The sequence below is a fragment of the Neopsephotus bourkii genome, unplaced genomic scaffold, assembly GCF_033783945.1.
Source record: "Neopsephotus bourkii isolate Nb327-2 ecotype Australia unplaced genomic scaffold, CSIRO-AGI_Nbou_v1 NB_659, whole genome shotgun sequence".
NCBI classification, from domain to species: Eukaryota; Metazoa; Chordata; class Aves; order Psittaciformes; family Psittacidae; genus Neopsephotus; species Neopsephotus bourkii.
In genome coordinates, this window is record NW_026901158.1 from 2,563,371 (window position 1) to 2,587,109 (window position 23,739).

At 43.5% G+C, this 23,739-nt stretch overlaps 1 protein-coding gene across 10 annotated transcripts in view; it reads left to right on the plus strand.

Moving 5' to 3' along the window:
- Positions 1-23,739, plus strand: part of CRB2 (crumbs cell polarity complex component 2) — a 62,395-nt gene that overhangs the window by 23,923 nt on the left and 14,733 nt on the right. For 3 of the 10 annotated variants that reach the window (XM_061352548.1, XM_061352546.1, XM_061352547.1), the window contains 5 exons: positions 11,353-12,054; positions 14,258-14,453; positions 14,969-15,108; positions 16,102-16,284; positions 17,233-17,346. In XM_061352548.1, coding sequence (XP_061208532.1) covers positions 11,472-12,054; positions 14,258-14,453; positions 14,969-15,108; positions 16,102-16,284; positions 17,233-17,346 — 1,216 coding nt within the window. In that variant the 5' untranslated portion in view covers positions 11,353-11,471. Of the gene's footprint in view, positions 1-2,370; positions 2,616-3,484; positions 3,543-8,623; positions 8,678-11,352; positions 12,055-14,257; positions 14,454-14,968; positions 15,109-16,101; positions 16,285-17,232; positions 17,347-23,739 lie in introns of those variants that run through there. The other 7 variants (XM_061352542.1, XM_061352541.1, XM_061352544.1 and 4 more) reach the window with 6 other exon arrangements.

Consider the following 23,739-nt stretch of genomic DNA (forward strand, 5'->3'; position numbering starts at 1 on the left):
TTAGATAACAAATCCACCCAGTTGTGCTCCTTCTTTGGAAATGTACTCAAGCCTAACAAATCAGGGCCTGTACAGAGTTGCATTAGGGTCCTTTAATTGGAATAAGCTGGTTAATACCATGCTAGCTTTTGTATGCCCAAGGGTCCAGTATAGAAGTGGTCTGACATTTATACTGGCAAAATCTCAGGAAGTTGCAAGCATGAACACTGGAAAATAAGTTCTAATATCCTCACAGGTGGACACTGGATTAAGATACTTTGATTATTATAAGGAAGTTGGATGTCTTGACTATGTGAGCTTCATTAACTTGGGTTTTGAGCAACGCTAAATGAGCCTGAAGTCCTGGCAGACACTCAGATGTGCTGCAGTTAGCAGAGGTTGGAAGGAGCAAGTGAACACTTTTTTGAAGAGGATCATCCCTCATAACCTGCTGCAGTCCCAGAACTCACAATCTGTGTGTCCTGGCAGTGATAAAGCATGGGAGTCTCACCTCTGTCTGTGGAAGATTTTGGCCGAGAACAATATATACCCCATTGTGACAAAAGGATTAAATGCTGCCTTCAGAAAGGTACCACTGATAAAATGTGTGATGTTTACTGATGTATCAGCTCAGTTTCGACTTGTCAATGTTAACTTGACAGAAAGACCAAATGAAGACTCCAGAATAAAACTTGGTCACTAGCACAGGCCACGCAACACAGCAGAGCTGTACAAGACCTAAGCCTCTGTGAGAGGATGTCCACTTTCTCATGTGTGGGGATTTGTTGCACTAATTCTGGTTTATGAAAGCTGAGCATGTCCTTTAGGTAGACACAGGAGCTCCAAACTACTGTGGATAGGTTTATTACCCAAGAGTTGTGAGGTATTGTGCAAGTCAGCTTACAGAAGGGGCTGGATTCAGTAGGGGAAGAATGGTGGCTTCTTGCAGTATAAATTGTGCAGTGGATTTGTGTGTATTTGCTTTGATTTGGAAAAGGTGAGATGTTGTGAGGATAATTCATGCAGGTGAGACATTCTGAGCAGAAAGATTCTGCATGTGTCAGTGTTTGGTGACATCCTCTGACAGCAAAAGAGGGTCTGAGGAGAGAGAAATGAGTTCCAGATGGTTGTGGTAACTGGCAAGAAACTAATGCTGAGGCTGATCTTGAGAAAACAGACTGAAGACACCAGAGATGAAAGTGGGGGCAGGGTGGTCCAGATAAGGTTGATAACACATGATCTTTGTAGCATTCCAAGGCAGGATGGTGAGATGAACCATTTGTTCCCGAATTGCAGTGTTTTGGTGGTGAATTTTATCATCGGTGACTGTTCTCCTTTCTGCACTGAAGGTAAAACCAATGCAGTAAATATCTATTTCCCTGCACATGGCCCAGCAGCCTCTGTCTGCTCTGCAAGGATGCTGAGATAACACAAATTACTCATTGTAGGATTGCTGTTGTTTTCATCATGTGCAGCTTAGGTCTGCCTGCGCCAGTTCCTTGCTATGCTGCATATTTCTTGCTTAAACTTGGAATGTGTATGGCATCTTACCTGCCTTCTATCTTTAGTTGTCAGTGGAAGGGTGAGGCAATGCACGTAATTCTTATTATGGTTAATTTAATCCAATTGTGATGTGGATTTAGAGGTACTTAGTAGGTCACAGAAGAGTGTGGGCTCTGTCTTTTTCCAGTTACTCTCATAAAACAATGGACACTGATATTTTTTCCCACTTCTAAAGCTAAGCATATGCATCTGAAGATGGTGATGTGATTCGGTGCTTGTGTAATGCACAATTCTCCATTTGAGCTCTATAACTGTTCCTTAGTTGGGAAAAGGATTAGTGTATGTTTTGTGGGTTCATATGTCTTGTGGGTTCACCCATCTCATGATGAGTGGGAGACATCAGTAAAGACAAATGTGGGCTAACTCTGCGATTGGGATTAAGTGTGCTTTTGTCTTTTGTCTTATTTTCTCTTAGAACAAAGCAGCCTTGATCAGAAAATTATGGTTGATCCTCATCTGGAGTTTGCTTATAAATATGAGCTGATACAGAAGCCTGCATCTTAGAAACGCCCCCAGCCACCTCAGCCCCCAAGCCAGTTCTGAGCTCCTGTCACAGCCATGGAGGAGACACCAGGTTTGTTTTCTTCATTATATTGGGGGAGCTCAAAAACCAGAAAGCAGAAAGCAATACCAGGGTCTTTTTTCCTTTTTGCCTGTGCTGTGACTCTCCCAGTTCTTCCCTTTCTTGCTCCCTTTGACAGCCTGTAACTCACCAGCTGCCTGAGCCTGTAAATCCTGCTCTCCTTGCCCTGTGCAGTTCGATCCGTGCGATCCAGGCAGTGTTTTCTCCTTGTTCCAGGAACACGAGTGAAGCATTGAGAGTGGACGGGGACTCTGTCCACTGTGTTAGTGCTAGTCCCCAGTTCGGCGGAGCATGGAGCCAGTGCCTGTAGTAGGGAGAATTCTCCAGAGTCCGTGATGTGGACAGAGCTGGTATTTGCTAGTTTCCAGCTACTGTTTCTCCCCAGAGGTTTGTAGAACAGCCACTCTTAGACTTGTCATGGAATTAAGGAAAACTACCTCCAGGGCGTACAATGCTGCTCTCCTGCTGCCACTTTTCCTCTTATTTTGGGGTAAGTTTTTTTGTCTTCTGTGCCTGATTCTTACCCAGCCACTATACAGTAACTTTGGATCAAATCTGTGACCTGCAGCTGAACAGAATGTCACTCTCACAGTGAGCTTTGGTGCCTGAAAACTTCTTGTCTGGCAGATAAACAGGCGTTTCATTCCAGATACCTTTTTCCTTCTATTTACTTCTTGTTTTCTTTCGTCTTTCTCCTGTGCACATGTATATATGCATTTATTCACAAGAGCTGAAAGTGTGTGCATTTTCATGTGATGAAGTATTCAGCTATTGTAGTAACCTCTTTCTCCATGTAAAAGTTCTGAATTTTATGGTTGTGTCACTAAAGAAGAAACACAGAGCTTTATTTCCATTCTGTGTGCTATAGAAATATACCTAAGCAAAAGAGGAGTGTACCTAAGGGAGTATATTAATATGCTGAAGTGCCAGATACCTCTGGTACAAAATGTGGACGAAGAAGAGAGTACATGAGTATTCTCACTTACAAATTTCGAGGCAAGCAGATCCATCCTGAAAGTGCACTGATGGAGGGTTGGTTTTGGTGTTTTCCACATTGAAACTTATTTTATAGCCAAGTAATATACTTGAGTATACTGGGATTCTTCAAGTCCACATGAACATGTCTTTAGGCTTCAAAAATCACCCTTGTATACAATTTCTTATGCTCTCTGAAAAATAGCGTTCTGTTTCTTCTGGGATGGTGCCTGAAGATGGGGCCTAGACATCTGTTTTAGTCGTCTAGGGATTATATGGTCATGTCAGAACATGTCCAGCCCTTTACTGGAAAGTGTGATTGGGATTGAACTAGCCTCCTTATCCTCTCCTTGGAACTGCCAGGCCAGTATCTATGTGTAATACTCCTGCTTGGTTCCCACTGAGCTGGGACAGGAGTGATTACTGACATGAAGGAGTGGAGGTAAAATATGGAGAACATGGGGGAAATACAGCAGAAGTTTTGCCTTTTCTCTGCCAGTACCTGCTGAACACTGCAGCGGGCATTCTCTTGCATCAGTAGCTGATGTTTATGTACTTCCTGAGAGTTGGAGAAAGTTTCCAGCTTTCCCTTTGGCTCCCCAACGGTTTATCTTTCTTTTTTTCTTTCCCCCCTCTGAAGCCTCCCTAAATCTCCTTTGGTCTGATCACCTCAGACTATGAATATGAAAGTCAAAATATGGTTAGATTTTTATCTGATACTTTCCCCCCCCCTCCATCTCTTTGTACCATTTCCTTTGTCTGGTGCATTCACTCCAACTGCCTGGAATTCCTCTGGCCACAGGGAAGCAGCAGGACTGTCTTTTGTATCTAGTAACCATAGCTACTGGTTTGGAGTGTGAAGCAATTATGGTGGCTTTGTGTTGTGCTGAAGGAAGGCCTGTTGCATGCACGGTATTGTTCAGGAGGTGGCTGCCAGGGAGCTGGCATCTTTCTGAGGGTTTGTGCTGTTTGGCCATTGCACTGGTAGCTTTTTACTGGGTTAGTGAGAGCATTGTTTCCTTTTGGAGTGCAGGTGGATGACACATCTTGATAGAGCCCAGCAAAGCTCAAGGGAAGAGGTAATTTCCATAGGCTTTCTACCTGCAGATTTTGCCAGATTTTAACTGTAGAGAATGGTGGTACTTATGGAGCATTTGCAGACTTTTAAGGCCTCAAGAAAACGTCTTTTCTTGCCCTTGTGAGGCATATGACTACTTTTCCTAATGTCTAATTGAGTCTAAGTGTCAGTGAGGCACAGAGTGGTCAAGTTACCTATTATTCTCCAGATGGGCTGTTGCAAGCTGTAACCCTGAGACCCCCCTACAGCCAGCTGCACACTGCCTCCACTTGTTTGACATAAACTGCAGAGGGACAGTGGTGCAGACTCGGCATGTGACTTCAGTTTTACTGTCTGGAATAGGCTGAGAGCTATTCTGCCCAACCTGTGCTCTAAAGGACATTCTGGAGGGCAGAATGAGTGTCTACTCATTTCTGTTCCCACAACTCCAGCCAACAAGGAGCAGAGTAATTCACATACCTTTGGCCTGGAGAATGCTTTGGACACCTATTAAGAAGACATGTGCAAACAGACCTGTTTTCTGGCAGCTCACTATCTGCTTTAATGCAGCTCTTGAGATTAGCTCAGACACAGGGACAGTTTAAATCTCCCTTGCTTCAAAAGGTGGAAACAAAGACACACAATCTTTTCAGCTGTTTTATTGATGCTCAGTGTATTTAAATAAGAATTGGAAATTAAGGCTTGTGACTCAATCTAGTTAACTGAATACACAGGAAACCCCCTGTCTCAGTGTTTGATCTGTGGAAATGGCTGAGAGATCAGAGAATGTGTAAACCATGATGGTCAGCTTAGAGAAGTGTTTATTAAAGGGAAAATACTGGGTGTCATAAGCACAGAAGATCAAAGGGTCACCGTGGTAATATATGCAGTGCTGTCATAAAATGTGGATTTATAGCTCCTGTCCTTCTCCCAAGTTCTAGAAGCAATATAATAGGAGTTACATCTTTAAATCTGAATTAAAATAGTGAACAGGTAATGGAAACAAGCTGTCTGGCTACTTGTTCTGTGTTGAGTAAGTTTAATTCCCTGAAGTGGTATTTCTGATTAATGCTGGTAATACCTCTGGCCATCATATTGGCACTGCTCAATGCTATGGATCGTTGCCCACTGTTTGGCACCATTCGGCAGTTCACTGGGCAAGCTGGGTGGGAGAGAGCCAGGAATCACATTCTGCCTCTTTGAGGGGGGGGACAAATACTCTGCATATTTCACAAGGGGAAATGGAGCTGCATCTGCTTGTGCCCATGTTAATGAAAGTCTAGTGGTCTAGGCCTTTATAAAGCCTTTATAAGTAATTTACACAGTAAACATTACATATCTCTGGCATGAAAATCTTCCATCACACCAAAACTGGAACATGCAAATGTTGTGGTGTGGGGCTTGGTGCTCTCCAGTAATGAAGAAAAACAATGTCAGAAGTAAGCTGGGAAATGATGAACACTGTCCATCTAAAACAGTAGACAGGAAAAGCTTCAACCTGAGCTGTGTGCAAGGACGTCACTAGAGAGTTTTTAAATCAGTATCCAAACTGGTAGCGGGCAAGATACAGGGTTTGTGTGATTAAGAACTTGACTCTGCGCACCAGAATATTGAGGGGAATGGAATATACCTGATCCTAATGGTGACACTACCTGAGCATGAGATGGGGAAATTTAAACAAAGCTGATGGGAAGTGGCTGTGGAGAGAAGGAGCAGCTGGTAGGTGGGAACAAGTTACTTCAACAGAGCTTGGCTGGCAGAGGTGGTTAAGCTGCTGCAGCTCCAGAGCTTAGTAGTTGTGATCAAACACTGGTATTTTTGGAAAGCTTCTCATGCCCACATCCCATTTTCTCATGTTGAATAGAGAAGCCCACTGTTAAAAGAACTATCAAAAGATGCCTATTACCATGTAAGAGGACAAGGAATGCATGTTATGGAATATTTTAGGCTAGGTGAAAACCCAGTGCCAATTATTAATGTCATGAGCTTCTCAGTAGCCTCAGAATTTCCTGGCCTTGTTTCCTGCTCCTGGTATTACTGGAGTAGGTGTTTTTCTTGGATCTGGGAAGAAAGGATTTAATCTCTCCATGTCAATAAGGAAATTGGGCTTGTAAATTCTTAGGATGTGAAAAGCCACCTAAAAAGACCTTGTATGCTCCCTGAACAAGGACACTGAAGGTACTTCCTAAAGGATTCAATTTTATTCAGCCATTACTTTCCAAAGTTAGCAAGGATGGAGAAGAGAGAGGGGGAGCAGCATGAAAGCCCCTTTTAGGTCTGTCCAGTTTTCCTTCCTGATGTGTGGTTCCTGGGAACAGGCCATGGTGTGTACCCTTTCACTAATCCTTTACACTGACCAGAGTAGGGAAAGATCAGCAGAGGTCAGCAGGGATTTACTAATATAAGCACATGCCTTCCTGTTGTCATGGAGACATAACTTTCCATTCCTTTATTCAAGTTTAGTAGCTGTGAAACTCTGATAGTTGAGGTGGAGGGGTTCTCTTTCTACCCTCAGTATCTTTGTCTAGTGGGAGCTGTGCTGTGGGGATCAGCAGGAGCACAGCCTGGCTGGTAGGAATTGCATCAGGCTGGGGTTTTAACGGTCACAGTTGAGGTATTATATTATTCAATTGAATAACACATTAAATATAATAAAAAACCCCAAACCATCAATCGTCAAAATTGTTCTTCACTATGAAGGAAACAAGGTGATCTCTGGGCTGATAACCCCAGTGCTGCCACTTCCTTGTTGGAATTTAAAGTGGCCATTAAGAGCACCTTTATGGTAGTTATCAGTGAGGCACTGGGCATCTCCCATGAGGTCAGGTGTATCCCAGCCAGAGGGCATCCACCCTTCATCCTGGTTTCCCAGGACTTTGAAAAAACAAACTTGTGAAAAGCAAACCCAAAAAACCAGAAGTCAGTGGATAACCCTAAAGCAGCATCTCACAAGTAGTGAAGTAATAAATGACTGAAGCTCCTTGTCTTGTGTACTGTCTTAGTAACTCATCATTGGCCTCTAATAAAACCTTTGGCCAGCATAATGTCAGGATGGAGAGGGGAGGCTGTGAACAAAGTTACTTCAATGCAACTCCTGTTGTGGGGGAAATTACCACTGAGATTTCACAAGTATGAGATAATGGAGAGCGGACAAAGTTGGGGGGGGTTGGAAACCTTGCTTCAGCTCTTTGAGACCCTCCTCCTCCCACACTGCCTTTGTCAATTCCCACAACTCTCTGTCAGTCCAGTGCAGCAGCAGCTTGTCCCGGGATACTGAAATAAGAAATCCCTCAGAACCCTGGGACAGAGACAGTGAACTGTTACGAGGGGGATCTTGCGTTGCCCAGCATCTCATTAATTCCCATTTTCTCATTAATGGCTGGAAAATTTGCTGTTACAACTGCCCTTTGAAAGATCATTTACTAAAGGTGTAAAATTCTTGTAGCAAATCATGAAGGCAAAGCCTGGTAATGCAGCTTGTTTGCCTTAAAATGATGCAAAAGGTCACAGGCATCAACTTTGAGGCAAAATCTCTGTCAGCTACCTTTAAAGTGTAAAACCAGACCCACCCTGACAGAGTGCAATGAATGCTTTATATGCAACTCTGTGAGCCTTTGAAGTCCCTCCTAATCCACCCCTAAATGCCTGGAACATGTTCTTCAAAGAAACTGGAGTCTTCTCCAGTTTCATTTTAGGGTAGGGTTGCAGGATGGTATGACTGTAACATATTTTATGGTTATTTTCCCACTTACAAACATCACTGATTCATATTCTTCTTGTGACTGTTAAAGGAAAAATCCTAAATGTCATTGTTAGTCCTGCAACAACTACTTCTGTGGAAAGCTGTAAACTCTTTTGTCATTCAGTGATTTCTTTGACCTGATTTTCACCATTTTAATGGAACTGCATTGTCTGAATTACCCATTTCCATGATTGGTGTATTGTGCAGCAGGAAAAAGTTATTCACTGTGCTTATTAGCATTTGGTGTGTATTCATGTGCTATTGACAATAATAATCATTAATCTATCCCAAAATTGAGAGGAATTATTGTGTAGCCTGGGGCTGATGGATGAAAATAACAAAACCAGAGCTAAAAACATCATAAGCGTTCTTTCTCGAGCTAGGTGTTGATCTAAGTCTTTGATACCCTTTTAGTCCACTATGTTCTTCAGACTGCATTCAGCTTCCTGGCAGCATCACAAGTGGGACATACTCGGTCTCAGTCCCGAAATTCCCCCTTTCTGTCATCATTTTGTAACAAATTCTGGTTTGAAGTTGTATCTCATCTGTGGAATTATTTAGCCAGAAGTTTAGCACTGCCACTGAATGAATATTAGAGCTATGCTATATTTACACAGTTTTATCCTTGGGAAATATTCCAGTATGAGCACAGGCGTGCTATATAAAGGGGACTGTATGACATAATCTTACAGTTAGTGCTATTGCTTCTGTAACCTCTACTGAAGAGGGCGAACATGGGTGATATTCTGCAAGCTGCAGTTCACAGAATAATTTGAAGGTATTTAGATATTATTTTATTTCTTGTGATTTATGCTGCAGTCTTCTCAGCCTGCTCCATGGGTGCCTTATGAGCAGTGTTACTTCAGGATATTTATTCAAAAAAAGGAACATTTTCCTCCAAAATGAGGTCCTGCTGAATTTACCACTTTAAGATGCAACTAAGGTAACATTTGGTTGTAGAAAGTAGCTAAAACTAATAGAGTAACAGTGCAGGAACTGAGCCTTTCTCAATCCTGTATGTAACCAGTTATTCACCACATATTACAAGTACATGTAACCAGTTAACCACTGGTTTGTTCATGGTCATAGTGAGTTTAGAGGAGATTAGAGTTCTCCTTGTTACTATTCTGCTGTTCTTTGGTAAGCCAGGAAGGTCTGGGACTTTCTAGGGAAGCTTTATGTTTGCTTGTCTTGGTATCTGTAGTTCGCCCATGTTGTGTCTGCAAGTTTCTGTGTGACTATTGGGCCATGTATTTGTCGCCAAATCTTATTGTAATGGACAGACATTAATGACCAATACAGGTTATTGATCACTGCAGTATGATGAACCAAAATAGGAGAGGTACAGACAGGTATGGCTCTTGTGAAAGAACTTTGGAAAAGACAAGAAATGGCAAAGGGATTTGATGTTTATCTGCAAGAAGCATTTAGACTGTCTGCTTAAGGTGGAAACAGAAAAACATTCATGTAGCCTTTAAGTTACTCCAGCCCGTCTCCACCAGCAGTGCTTGGTGGTTCTTTTGAAAGGTGAATTTATTTGCAGATTTCTCTGCAAATCAAAGTCCTTCCTAACATGCAGTGGACTTGGTCTCTGGTTTTTTATCTCGAGCTGTGCTCCTGACCTGAGGAAAAGTGCAGCCTGGGGCTGGTTACTCATTAAGCGTACAAAGGCTCCTATCTCCTGCCCAGTAAAGCTCTTCTGCGGAATAGTTTCCTGGGCTCCCACTCTAATTGCTGCAGAGATTCCAGGCAGATTCCGTCATCCTTGTTTTCTGCCTGACTGGGAATCTGAGAATAAAAGGGTCGATGGCAGAATAATGAGATTGCTGGACAGTGCAATGCTCAGCAGCTCTCCCCAGCATCACATGAGAGAGGAAGGGAGGGGTGGGCCTAGAGATGATGCTGGGAAGAGAAAGAGCTGTCTAAATCCCTGAGCACCCTCCCCCTCCATCAGCACTGCCTCTTAAAAGAAGACTTAGAAACTCTATAGTCTTTTGGTGGGAGGAATTTGGGGGAGGTCAGGGCAGGGGCAGGCTTTTGTAAACCCAAGTCTCCTATAAACCCCCTTCAGATTCTAAAGTTGGATGCCTCCACCTTCAGATACAAAGAGACTGAGGAGCTGATGGGGCAGTGAGTTGTAGAAAACCACTGACACATATTAACTACTGGGTGTGTAGAATGTGCACCAGAGCAAGGCAAACATGACAAAAAATAGGCTGGGATAATGGTGGCATGAATGAGTGAATGTGTAAGGTCAGCCGAGAAGTGATGCTGTGATGTGTGATCCTGGCAAATCCTTAGCATGGCATGTTAAAACATTTCTCAACTAGCAGTGGTGGAGCAAGGGCCCACAGTTACAGAAGGCAGAAAAAAGGGCAAAGAGCTGCTTAGCAGGTAAAGTGCTAGGGATAGCTTGACTTCCACTGCTAGGCAGAGTCAGCATTGTCTCAACAGAAGCAGGAGCTATTTTTCAGATACCACTTGCTGCTATTTCATGAGCTTTATCTCTGCTTTGTGGTCATTTTTCACAGATGTTTTCAAAACATCTACTGTATAGTTTGCAGAGCTACTTCCAAGTTTGGATGTTTCCTAACACTTAGGCAGGAATCAGTCTGGCGTATCTCTACCCTGGAGCTTCTCTCTGATGTATCCTGGAGTGAATAGGATTTAGGGGAATCTCAGCATTAGTTGCTGGTATCTGGGTATTACACTGTGTTTTGGCTCTGCAGATACTAAGAGTTTGGACCTAAAATCCCATAGGCAGAGTGAATCTCATCAGTTTCTGTTCTTCTTTGCTGTTCTCATAACACCTAAAAATTCCCTGCTGTGTAAATGTACTTGTCTAACCTGTGAGGAGAGGGTGCCTGGGCAGTGGTTGTCAAACTTTGAGCTGCTTGATGTAATCAGAGACTGTGAAATGTGTCAGTTTGGGTTGAATTGTTTGTGGCAGCTTCTTCAAATCACTAGAGGATTAGCTGAGGCAAAAAAAGAAGTGTCTCCAGAAGGAGCAGGTGAGACAGTAAGAAATACTGTCTGCCTTGCTGGATTTCCAAGCACAAGTCCTATGCCCTACCAGTAAAAGGGGTTATTGAAGCTTACATGAAGTTCATCTCATGAATGGATTTAATGTGATAAGTTTCACTGCTCTCAAAGTGCCTCATGGATTAATAAGCACAAATAAAATAGTTGGTTTGTGAGTGCCTCCTAAAAAACAGGCATCTGCTCATCCGACTTAGCAAGAGATTCCTGATGGCCATCATACAAAGGCATGTTGTGTTATCTTCTCTGTAGTAAATATTTGATTCTCCAGTAACCCTCTCAGCTAATGGCTAGAACAGCCCTTTGTAACATGGAATTTGGGTGGGCAGTCTCTGACTTGTATGTAGTGATCAGCAGAACTTTCTTCTTTAGGGCTACAAATGCTGGCTAACAGAAAGTATCTTTTCTCAACAGGAATTTCGTCCTCTGAAAATGGCAGCAGCTGTTCCTCATCCCCTTGTGAAAATGGTGGGAGCTGTCAGGATTTGGAAGTGGGATACAAGTGCACATGCCCTGTGGAGCCTGTAGCCTACATGGGCATAAACTGTGAACACCTCTATAATGCATGCTCTGAACATGAGTGTACTGCCCACAGGATGTGCAACAGCACTCCAGGACTCCTGGAATATGACTGCATCTGTATGCCTGGCTTCACAGGTATTGATTGTAACGTTAATATTAATGAGTGTGAGAGCAACCCTTGTACAGACCCTCGTTTTGAATGTGTAGATAGCGTAAATGGCTACACCTGTAAATGCCAAACAGGACTGAATGGAGAAGGCTGCCAAACAGAAAGCTCTGTGTGCTCTAGCCACCCCTGCCTAAATAACGGGACATGTGTGGAGGGTCCTGGGGACTATACCTGCATCTGCCAGCCTGGCTTCACCGGGGCCAACTGCAGAGACAACATTGATGAGTGCACCTCCAACCCCTGCCAGAACGGAGCCATCTGCAGAGACAGGGTCAATGAGTATAGCTGTTTCTGTGTGCCTGGGTTCCAAGGATACAACTGTGAAATAGACATCAACGAGTGTGCGTCCCGGCCCTGTAGAAACAATGGCACCTGCCTCAATGAGATGGATCACTATGTGTGCAAGTGCATCCCCGGCTACACAGGTACCTTTCATGCTCATGTACTAGCCGGGTGGTTGGGTTACGTCTCACTGTTCATGTAGTTCCACAATTTGCCTGCTGCTGCTGTGTCTTGTAGAGTTAGCTGTCCTGAGAAGCTGTTGTTTTACAGCTATGAGGCTACATCTCTTGCACGACTCATTTCTGGGGTGTTTAGTAGTATTGTGTGTGAATAATGGTGCAGGGCTTGTTGCTGTGGCTTCTGGGCAACAGTTCAGATTTCCATGGATGGCATGGATATTGAGAAACGTGGATCGAAGAGTGGAAGTGGGTGGATTATGTCAGACTTGAGTACTAGATGAAAGTAGCTATGATTACCTCTCAGTGTAAAATTAAGTGAGATAGAGAAAGAAAGAGCTCTATTATCAGGAAATGTATACTTAGTGTTTCCAAGTATAAGGCATCTCTGCCTATCTGGCCTGTGGTTCTTTGTCCTGTCCTGCAGGACTTCTCAAAGGGAAGTAGTCTTCTTGGGATAAAGTGGCTTTTAGTTGGAGATTTCTTTTGCAGTTCTTACACAATCAGCGAATGGTTTTTGGCATGTGACACAAGAATCTCTTTTTTGGGCATCTGTGCTAATGGTGACTCAGAGTAATTTACACCTGTGAGTTATCTGTGAGGGAGGCAGTGGGGGGTTCTCCTTTCTCCAGTGCTGTTTATCGGAGTGGAATGCAATCGTGCTGCGCCCATGTCTGCCTGGTACCACCTAGCACATGAACTTTCCCAGCCTTCCACAGTGTCACAGGCTTAAGTGTTTCAAGAGTTAGGTTGCTTTGAAGGAATGCTGCTGATTACCAGTGGAATGAGAAGTTACAGCATCAGGAATGCAGCCTCTGATGCTGACTCACTTTCTGATAAGAATTAACAGAGATGAAGGAGGAAAAAAGCAACATTTCAGTGTAGGCCTTATGAATACTACCGATTTCAAGTATCAAGTATAATTGTGTCTTCGTAAATCTGTTTATCTTTAGGCTGAATCCTCAATTCAGGTTTGTGGGATTCCCCTGCCAGGGAAGTGCTAAAATGACCAAGGCAGCTGGAGGAGTTTGTTGTGTTCCAAGTTGTTCTGATATGAGGCTTTACCTTACGGTGCTTCATCCATTCTGGCACCATTGGCTAGCAGGTTGTTTCCTAGTGCTTGCAGCTGGAATTTGGGTGAAGGAAGTTTTGCATTGGTATTGACGGGTTTGAACCAGCAGATTAGGGGGCCCACATTCCACTAGGATTAGGATGGCCATGTCCACTATGTGGTTAGCCTTTGCCAAAAAGGGGAGATTAGATGGATTGGCAGGTGCCATTGTAATGACTGAGGTTTGGAGGTGATGCCAGGCACTGGGCAACTCAGAGGTGGAATATAGTATGGGAAGATAGTTGCATAGAAGTCATACAGGAGGTCTTATTCTTTCAGGGAAAGTTGAAACTTTGGACAAAAATGAGTGACTTGCTGTTGTTCTTGAGTAGTAGAATTGAAATTAACACCTTATTTTTAATAGCACTTCATAATAAAATTGCATACTAATATCTAGTATCTCAAAGCAAGTTATAAATACCAACTAAACAAATGGAACAGTATTTTGGAGAAGCAGGTAGAGATCACTCTTCCCATACCCAAAATGCAGCTGCCTCTGGTGTAGATCACTGGATCTGATTAATAGCAGTGCAGCAGAAGTGAAGAGTACCATGTGTAACTAAAACTGTAAGAGCTATATCATATATAAAAGTCTAAATAACACTGACTAGCAGCTTGATTCTTCTCTTCCCATCCCTGTTCTCCCTGCCCTTAAAGTATCCCAAACTAAAACAGCTGTCATGAGCTGTATGTAAGATCAAGATTTTATGGGTTGCTTAGAAATAGGGTATTATTTGTGAAGTGCTGAGTGGCTGTGTCAGCAAACCTGAGTGCAAGAGACTAGAGCTTCACAAATACTGGAAGATGTGTTTAGTTTTGAGAGAGGACTAAAATCCAAAACTCTAGACAAAATAATTGTGGTTTCAAATAAAATTAAAGGTCTTTAATTTGTAGAATCACTGGTCATGAGCTCTCAATATTCTTACAGCAGAACTAGAAGAGATCACTATGTAGCCGGTTTGGGTAGCATGGGTTTTGAGATTCCAGCTCACAAGTCCAGGCAGCACAGATACACGTTTTGGATTTATAACACGAATATTTCTCTGTTTTGTAACAAAGGTGTGAACTGTGATGCTGAAATCGATGAATGTGATTCAGACCCTTGCCAGAATGGGGGCCTGTGCAATGATCACGTTGGGTACTACACCTGTACCTGTGCCCCAGGTTATCAAGGAATGCAGTGTGAGGTGGACATCAATGAATGTGTGAGCCAGCCATGCCTGCACAATGGGACATGTCATGACCTTGTTAACAGGTGAGAAATCAACAGTTCTTTGACAGTTAGATACCAGGACTGATCAAAAAGTCACTTAGTGTAAACTCTGAATAGAAATCTGTGGGTGGAGTTGGGTTTAGTGTTTGGTACATCCCAGGGGGCCCAGTGATTTATGGCAGCAAGTAAAAGGCCCCTCCCAGCAGCAGAACTCCTAAGGTGCTTAAAGGAAGACAGGAAAGTATTTCTGTTACTGCTTCCAGCTGACAGATCAGATACAAGGGGAAGTGATTTGCAGAACATGAATGGCAAAAGCAACTGCTGAGAACACACCTGTGTCTGAATTTATCTCTTCACAGGTAAGGTGTGAACTCAGAGGCTGCTGAGGGTTGTCTGCTCTGGCATTAGCATGGCCTTTGTGCAGATAGGATCCTTTTGTCTTTTTCCTCTGCCCCACAAGTGGTGTAAGGACTGACAGCTCTGTTTGCTCTTTCCTCATACTGGGCTTTGCAGTTTAATGAAGAGCTTATGCATTGCTCTGTTTTGCTGCCCCACAGCTATCGTTGTGACTGCAGTGACACAGGCTTCCAGGGGGACCACTGTGAGGTGGATATCCTGGAGTGTGCCTCTGAACCCTGTCTGAACAGTGCAACATGTGTGGAAGGAATCAAAAACTACAGCTGTGTCTGCTGGCCAGGTAGGTTAGAAATCTGTGTTGCTATGCTAGTGTGTAGGCACACTGCAATGGAGAGCACGTGCTAAGCTGCTGTGTTGAAGAAGTAAAGAACTAGTGATCATACTGTGTGATTTTTTTCATTGTTGGAAACAGGCTGCCACTGCTGCCCTTTACAGACCACCCCAAAATCCAAGTGACCTCATGGCTGGGAAATGCACCCTAAGTCCCAGCTGTAAAATATTCTTCTTCTTTTTTTTTTTTTTCCTGCCATTTTCCATCATGTATTTTTCTGTCATGGGTTGATGCTTTCCTGGAAGGCGGCCATTTGGCTCCTGCTTTTGACATAGTGGAGAAAGTGGAGGGCCCTGGAATGCCTTGCTAGATAGAATCATAGAATAGTTAGGGTTGGAAAGGACCTTAAGATCATCCAGTTCCAACTCCCCTGCCATGGGCAGGGACACCTCACACTAAACCATCTCACCCAAGGCTTTGTCCAGGCTGGCCTTGAACATCGCCAGGGATGGAGCATTCACAACCTCCCTGGGCAACCCATTCCACTGCCTCACCACCCTTACAGTAAAGAACTTCTTCCTTATATCCAGTCTAAACTTACCCTGTTTAAGTTTTAACCCATTACCCCTTGTGCTACCACTACAGTCCCTAATGGAGAGTCCCTCTCCAGCATCCTTATAGGCCCCCTTCAGATATTGGAAGGCTGCTATGAGGTCTCCACGCAGCCTTCTCTTCTCCAGACTGAACAGCCCCAACTTTCTCAGCCTGTCTTCATACGGGAGGTGCTCCAGTCCCCTGATCATACTCATGTCCCTCCTCTGGACTTGTTCCAACAGTTCCATGTCCTTCTTATGCTGAGGACACCATAACTTTACACAGTACTCCAAGTGAGGTCTCACGAGATGAGCTGCAGTGTCTTCTGAGTCTTATTCTCACCTTCAAGGCAGCATCAATATTTGGCATACTGGTTCCAGTGAAGCTGTGGGTGATGTCTCCTGGCAGGTTACTCAGGGCAGCACTGTGAAGAGGATGTGGATGAGTGTGCGACATCTCCCTGTCACAACGGAGGCGTATGCTTTGAGAGATCCAACCAAGCCTATTATGGGATGCGACCTGAGTTCCCCAGTAATTTCAGCTATAGCCAAGCAGCTGGTTTCCTCTGTTCGTGCCAGCCAGGCTTTGCAGGTGAGTTATGCAGTGAATGTTCGAGCTGTCTGCACCTGGCAGATGCTACATGGTTTGGGTAGATAGGAATGGAGCCATGTTATTTGTGCAACAAAAATCACTTGGTGGCTGGCACTTCAGAGGAGTGGCAGCCTGATGCATCAGGAATGTGCTTCTGCTCACATACTGTAGAAATACATTGCAGACAGCTGTCAGAATGTCATCCTCTGTCCAGCAGTCGAGGCTGAGGCAATAGCCTAAGCACTTCCCAAGTGCTTTCATGAATGCCTCCTGGCTATGCACATGCCAGGGTGGTTTCTCTTTGTCAGTCTCTCATGCATATGGCAGAGTTCGTCCTTACAGAATATCTGTGAAAGCCTCATCAGAGGAAACTAATTCCCTGGAGTCACAGATAACTATTTTAGGTGTTCCCTTGATGAGACTACTCTCATGACAGCAAACTGTATAATCAGAGTGGGTAGGAGAAGAGGGGTTCTTGATATCTTGCTCTTGGAAGTAGGGGCTCTGTGGATGTTCAAGTAAAATTTCACCCTTTCCCTGGTTTGTAGATGTGTCTAAAAGGCTGATTTAACAGCTGGGGAAATTCCCTGGTAGGAGGGGCTAAACAATAATACTTTATTCTGTTTTGAGAGAAAAAAGAGAGTTTGGCCTGAAGAGTGGGGTTGATAGAAGAATAGGGTGGATTGAGGATGGTTCAGAAGTTCTGATTCTGCCATTGCTCCCTTTTGTGACACTGGAAAATCATACTGCATTTTCCCTAATGGTTTTGGTGATAGTGTCTATGTGCCAGAGTGTCTGGGGAGACATGCTATAGTGCAAGAAATTCGTTTGCATTTTTAGGTGACAGAAAATAAGTGTAAAAAATCTGAGTGCATTTGTCATTCCAATTCTTTCCTTCACTGATGCACCTGTGTACTCAAGATGCTTCTTTGTGTTTTCACTTGAAAGGGGAGACCTGCTTTACCAACATTGATGAGTGCGAGTCCCAGCCGTGCCAGAATGGAGGGCTCTGTGTGGATCTTACTAATGGCTTCCTTTGTAATTGCCTACCAGGTTATTCAGGTAATGCTGATGAAGGGGGTGGCTGAAATCAGGTCCTTCTGGTTAACTAATGCTGAGCTGCTGCATTACTGCCTAGCTGCAGGACTGGATTCCAGCCCTGGGTAGCTCAGGCTGCTGGGCAGGGCTGAGATAAACTGTGGGGAGTGTGGGATGTCTGCAGTACAGTGCTTGAATGCCATGAGAAAGCTCTGTGATTTTGGTCAAGAAAGTTGATAGGCTGTGAGCTAGATTTTGTAGAAGAGTCTAAGATCAGAATATCTAGGGGATGTGTTTCCTGGAGTGGAAGTTCACTGGGAGAACTGTGGGGGTTTTTTATATGCATACTATGAAGGTGAACAAAAGAAGCCTTCAGATGAAGAGGGGGTGCTTGGCGTTCTAGTTGTCACAAGCTACTGATTCTAGCAGGTTGGATCACTGGCACATAAGCCATCTGTAAAACATCTCCATTCCCTGACACCCCTGGATGATAAGAGCCAGCAATTTTGGCTGAAGGCAGTAATGTGCTATGTTAAGAGGTCAAAAGGTCTTTGTGTTGTGATCAGATGAAACCTTCTCTGTTTACAAGGGAATGGGGAGTCTGGATTTTTACACAAATGCCCTGCCTGACCCTCATGGGTCTCATTTTTCTAGCTGAGAAGCTTAGGGGATAGTGAATATTTCACATCAGCTCTGTTGGAAGGTACACTGCCGATACTAAACTTTATCTTAGTTTAAAATACTCAGTCTTCTGCGTCTTTAAATTCCATGTGTACTCTCTGGAGCAATTTAACATGAAAAGTGGCTTAGAAGAAGGGTGATTCCCAGCTCAAACTTGTGTTCATGTATTTTGGAGGTGGAAGTCACCTTTCCACAGTGTTACTAGGCTGCCATCTCGTGGGAAAAAGAAAAACTTGAAGCCAGAAGAAAACCTTATCTGTTTAACTTTCTTTCTACAGCAGGTAGCAGCATTCCAGAGGCTGTCTTAAACCTTTATTGCATGGGAAAGTTTTGTGGTTTCCTTCTGTGATCATAGTGGTAGAACTATGTTGGTGTAGCTCTGTCCAGCACTTTTCCTGGGAAGACCCAGTACACAGGCCTTTCACTCCCAGAATTTCAAATCAGCCCCCAGTTAATAGCTTCTGTAACTGGGCGGAATTCTTGGTGGGGTTTTCTGACCCATCTCATTTGCTTTGGATTCCTAGTTTAGGCTCGGCCAAGAAAAAAATGCTTTTGTAGGTGAGGCTTTTTAAAACAGGCTTTTATCTAAGCTCTTCCCTGCTACTTTCTTGGGTAGTTACAATGCTGTACTCATGAACTGAGATGTTGCCCAAAGGGGTGGTTTAAGGTTTATTCTAGTTGTCAGAATTTGTACCCTGTTCCCTTTTCCTCCTTCAGTGCCCCAGCACCCTCACAGAGTTCAGAATTTCACTGTGCTTTGCCGCAGCTGCAGAGCTGTTTAATCCTTTCCAATTCTTAGCATGCTCATGGGCAGAAAAGCTGATAGAAACACAGGATGATGGCAAAGGAGTGCTAGAGTTCACTCTGTTGCATCAAATTTGGGTTCATTAGTACTTGAAGGGGATTAGAAGCAGGTTGCTCTTCTGGATATTGCTTTTGGTAAAGGACTTTGTCTCAGCTGAGGTAGTTCTGACACATTAACAGAGTGAAAGTCTGGGAGCAGTCTGTGAGATCAGTGAGTGTGTGTAGAAGAGTGAAGCTGACAGGGAAATAATAGCAATTAATCTCCCCTCCTTTGTCAATTAATCCCGGTACAGTCATGCTGGGTAAACAGCTTATTACTTCATATTAGGATCACAGAACAACTTTGTGAAGCTTCCCATAATGTTTCTGTTCAAAACACATTTCTGTGGCAGCTTAGATCTGCCATGAACTTGGGTTTAAACTGCCTCCACTGATTAAAGTGAACTTGCTACTCCGATGAAGAATGCTTTCTTGGGGCAGCAGGGGGTTCTTTCTGTACTTTTTTCCTTCAGGCTGAGGAATTTGGGGAGTGTTGGGATAACAGTGTGAGTCAGGAGAAATTCTTGCTTTGCAAATTAACTGCCTCACTTCTGTCTCAAGCTACAGCAGTGCAGGGAGATGAAGCAGCTCTTTCTGAAAGAATGTTGTTGTAAAAGTGTTGCCTGATTCCCAAGAGAACGACATAATAGGTCCTGGAGAGTCTGTTCAGTGTGTCAGTTTGTGCTTTAGTGGAGGATGTACCCTGAGAGGATGAAAGAAGTAGGAATGAAAAGATTGCATGGGTATTAAATGAAGTGAGAGGAGAATGAATCTTGCATGGTCTTGGAAGTGGTCAGCTGTGGTCAAGGAGAAAAAACATGTTAGGAAAAGCCTGTCTTTAGGAAAAATAAAACAAACAAAATGAATGCTTTATCCATGGAAATGGTTTCAGTCAATAGTTTAGGCCAGGACATGAAAAAGACAGGTACCTCCCCACTCATATTTGCACTCCTGCTAAAGTTGTCTCTAGAAAGGCAGTGTCCTAAAACACAGTGCTGTGGCATGGGTAAGCTTGGGTGAGAGGGGAAGAGCAGCATCGTTTCAATTGCAGGCATCCCATGGCAGTGGCACCTTGTGATCATGGTGAAATTCTAAGCTGTTTTGCACATGGCTGAGGAATGCCTCTGCCTTGGTGAGGAATCAGAAGGTGATGTGGTGGTAAACTTGGGAGTGATTGTGACAGTGAATGTGTCTCAGTATAATTGGAGTGCTTATTGACTGTTTTACTTTGTTCAGCCATAATGTCTTTGTCAGTTGTCCTTAAAGAAGTGGGATACCTTCTGTGTAGCTAGCTATATGTGGTTACTCTGTAAAAGCGCTAGCCCAGATCAAATAGGCTGGAATTCCAGGGTCACAGGTCATGAAATAAATGGGAGATGCTTCTTCCTTCCAACTACCTTTGGATAGATTTAATTTTTTTGTGCAGCTATTTCTTAATGTCAGGTTTGGTTTAGAGATATAGTCTCTACAGAAAGGGCAGCTAAAAGGTTAAGATAGTAAAGAGATTAGAGGACTATTACCCCCTTCAGCAGAATCCCTTTTGGTAAATATAGCTGAAGGAAGCTTGGGAACACTTTGAAGACCCACATACACTTCCCTTCCATTCCACATTGCATCTCCCTTCTGGATCATAGCTCCATGGTTAATCAGACCTTTTGACTTTCCTGTTATCTGATTGGAATGCCACAGGAGCGTACGTGTCAGTCTAGATCCGGCTGTGTCTAGGTGTCACATGAGTTTTGATCAAAAGTGTTCTCTGAGATCCTGATGCTTGTGACTGCACAATCTCTTTTGAACTAGCCCTGTAGATTTCCTGACTATGGACAGCCTAAGATGTGCCAGCTCACCATGGTTAAAGTCTTTTTGAGAGGATTATTAATGGTGGAGCAACTCTTTAGAATAAAACTTGACTTCCTTACTAACTGAAATAGGTGAAGCCCAGCTTAATGTCATCTTTAGAATCAGGCCAAGCAAGTACTTGGACAGAGCAGTGTCTGAGAAGAATTCTGTGTATGCTGAGATGGCAGTCTTGCAATGGTGCCTACCAGGAGAGATGACTTCCAGGGGTCAGATCCAAAGTTCTCTCTCAGTTTTGTAGCATTTTGCTAAGATCCCTCTGATGTAGTGTTCTTTATCTTGACCTCCTCCAAGAAGTTTTACAAATGATTAGGCACAAAATACTTCTATGAATTTAAACCCCATGTCTGAATCTTGTAAATTGCATGACTGCCAGTGTGTAAGAATGGGGACCTGAAATCTCTAGAAGGTGAGTCATCTGCTTTTAATTCCTTAGAATCTTCCAGTTTTAAAGGAGCTAAGCAGTTACTCCTCAGTTATGTGTAGTTTAAAACAGATGATCAGTGATCCACCATTTGGCTTAGAAGAGGTCTTACTTAAGCATTTTATCTTGCACATATAGATATATGTACTATTTAGAATTGTCAGTGACTGTATTTCCCCATCCTCATGTCTGTAAGAGAACCCTATATCCTTAACCTGATCCTGGGAAAAGCAGCATTCCCACTCTCTAATTAGCAATATTCATGTAATGAATTTGAGAAGATGCAGTGAGTGGCAGGTGATCAGAATCTGTGCTGACTTGTGCTACATGGATTTGGGTGTGATATATTTGAAATCAACAATATACAGATAGACTCTCTGTGTAAATATATACCTCTGTGTGTGTGTGTGTGTGTGTGTGTGTGTGTGTATAAATCAAAATACGGATCTTTTAAAAGGGGTTTAACATCTCCAGTCTTCACAGTTACACTTTATAGTTGCAGTTGGCAGTTGAATGGGCATAAGCTACCCATTGTTTTCTCTTGAACAATAACAGAAGGGTCACATTAGCTAATAGAGATAGTATTTCAAATCTGTGCTCGAATAGGTCTACATGTGCGTAGGACCCAGATGTGACTGAGAAGTTTTAACTCCAAACAAACACTCACCATATCCCTCCCACTTGAAATATCTGTATAAATTTACTGGCATGTTTGGATTGAGTGGAAAGAAGAAAGTAAAATAGCTACAAGAGTAGCTGGAATGCTTTCTTTTAATATCTTAAAGTGATACCGCTACAGCAGATTCCAGACTCTGACATGTAGGAGTTTTTGTTTGCTTGGACCTGACATTAATACTAGCAGAGGTTCCAAGTCTGGGGAAAAGCTCCCAGATAGCGTTTCTTTGCAGAAATAAGAGCCTTCTCTGGGTTCCCTACAAGATGAAAGTACAATTCTGCCTCCAGGAACTTTACAATATGAAAGAACATTTAAAAAAAACCCCACAAACCCCCAGAAATACAGAGGAAAAAGAAGAGATTACAGCAGTTAATTTTATAAGGTAGCTAATGAGGAAAGAGAGTTTTCATTCTGCAGTCCCGTGTTTGAACCAGTACAGTTATTATAAGGCAGGGAATTTCCTTCTATTCAGTTTGACTTCAGAAAAATAGGTGATACTTACTAAAACTTGAGCCTTTTCTTCATGGATATTGCAGAGTGGGAATGCTTGTGCTCACCAGTGAATAGAACAGGGCACATGGGGGAAGGATGCTACGTGAAAGGCTGGTCCCTGATTAAGTTGATACTGAATGTACAGCAGAGCCCAGGTTGCACTCTGCATTTGGAGCTCTCCTTATTTGTATGGTTTGGATATTACACAGTGGTGGAAATGCAGTGTGTTGGCTTAGCTTCTAAAAAGAAATATCCATATTTTGGCTTTGTTCCTGGAATTTGGCGGATTCACCTGGGAGGCGGTGAGGGCAAGAGATTGCCTCTTGACATTTTACTGTTGGAGCTAATGCTGTGGATAGTGCTGGGTATTACTGCAACACACTGAGTGAGAATGCCCTGTGAGTACACATTCTTCATGTCAGCGCTGACAGGGGCCAGCTGGGGAGGTTTAGAGCCGGGCTGGATTAGTTCTCACTGCAGAGCAGGGCTCTTCTATATTGGCTGGTTCCATCTCCAATCCCTTTTTGTCTGACTGGCATCAGGGAGCGCTTACACACATTCTGCTGTTTCAGTCGAGCTTTTTTGTCATTCCTCCTCCCCCTTTCACCCCCATTTTTTTTTTTCCCTCAACTGTCACAAATGTCCACAAGGAGTCGGCCATGAAATCTGTGCTGATTGGCGTGATCCTGAAGGGAATTTTTCTGCTAGCAGGTAATGAGATCTATAGAGTAATTGCAGTGTGTCCTGAATGTTTGCGTGCCTGCCCTGGGCAGGGAGCTGGTTGTGTGATTAGTGGTAGCTGAAGGCATGAGAAGGAACAGGAATTGACTGGGCATGGAGAATGTTTTTTATTTTGAAGTGACCTAAGTTTTGTTTTGGAAACTTTAGGGGAAGGAATTTCCTTGTTGTGCAAGATGAAAGCAGAGCTGCCAGCATGCTCCATGGGCATCCTTGCTGCAGTCCTGCTCTGCTCACTGCAGTGATCCAACCCGGCGTGTTCCAAGGCGTGGGTCCTTGGTTTTGGCCTCAGAGTACTGTGTAAACACACAGGTGTCTCCTGGCACTTCTGTGAAACACTTGGTTAGCTTTATAGAGAGGTTTCTGCAATTCCCCTTTCGCCTTTCATGATGTAAAACTCCTTTCTTGAGAAGCAGTTTTTGTTTTAACTCCGAGGACACCCCTTTGGTAGCCTGTGCACTTCTCCATCTCCTCCCCCACCATCCCCTTGAGTAGTACACAGTGGGGGAGAGGTCAAAGCAGCGTGTTGCCATGGCAGTAATTGTGCAAATATAATTGTGTCGGGTCCGCTTGCAGCTAATTCTCTTTCTTCCCCCCCTCTCTCCCTCCTCGCCTTTTTTCTTTTGATAATAATAATACAAACCCTAATTAGGATGCACCAGGGAAAGGTTGCTAGGAATTCTGTTGTCTTATGGGAGAGGGCAAG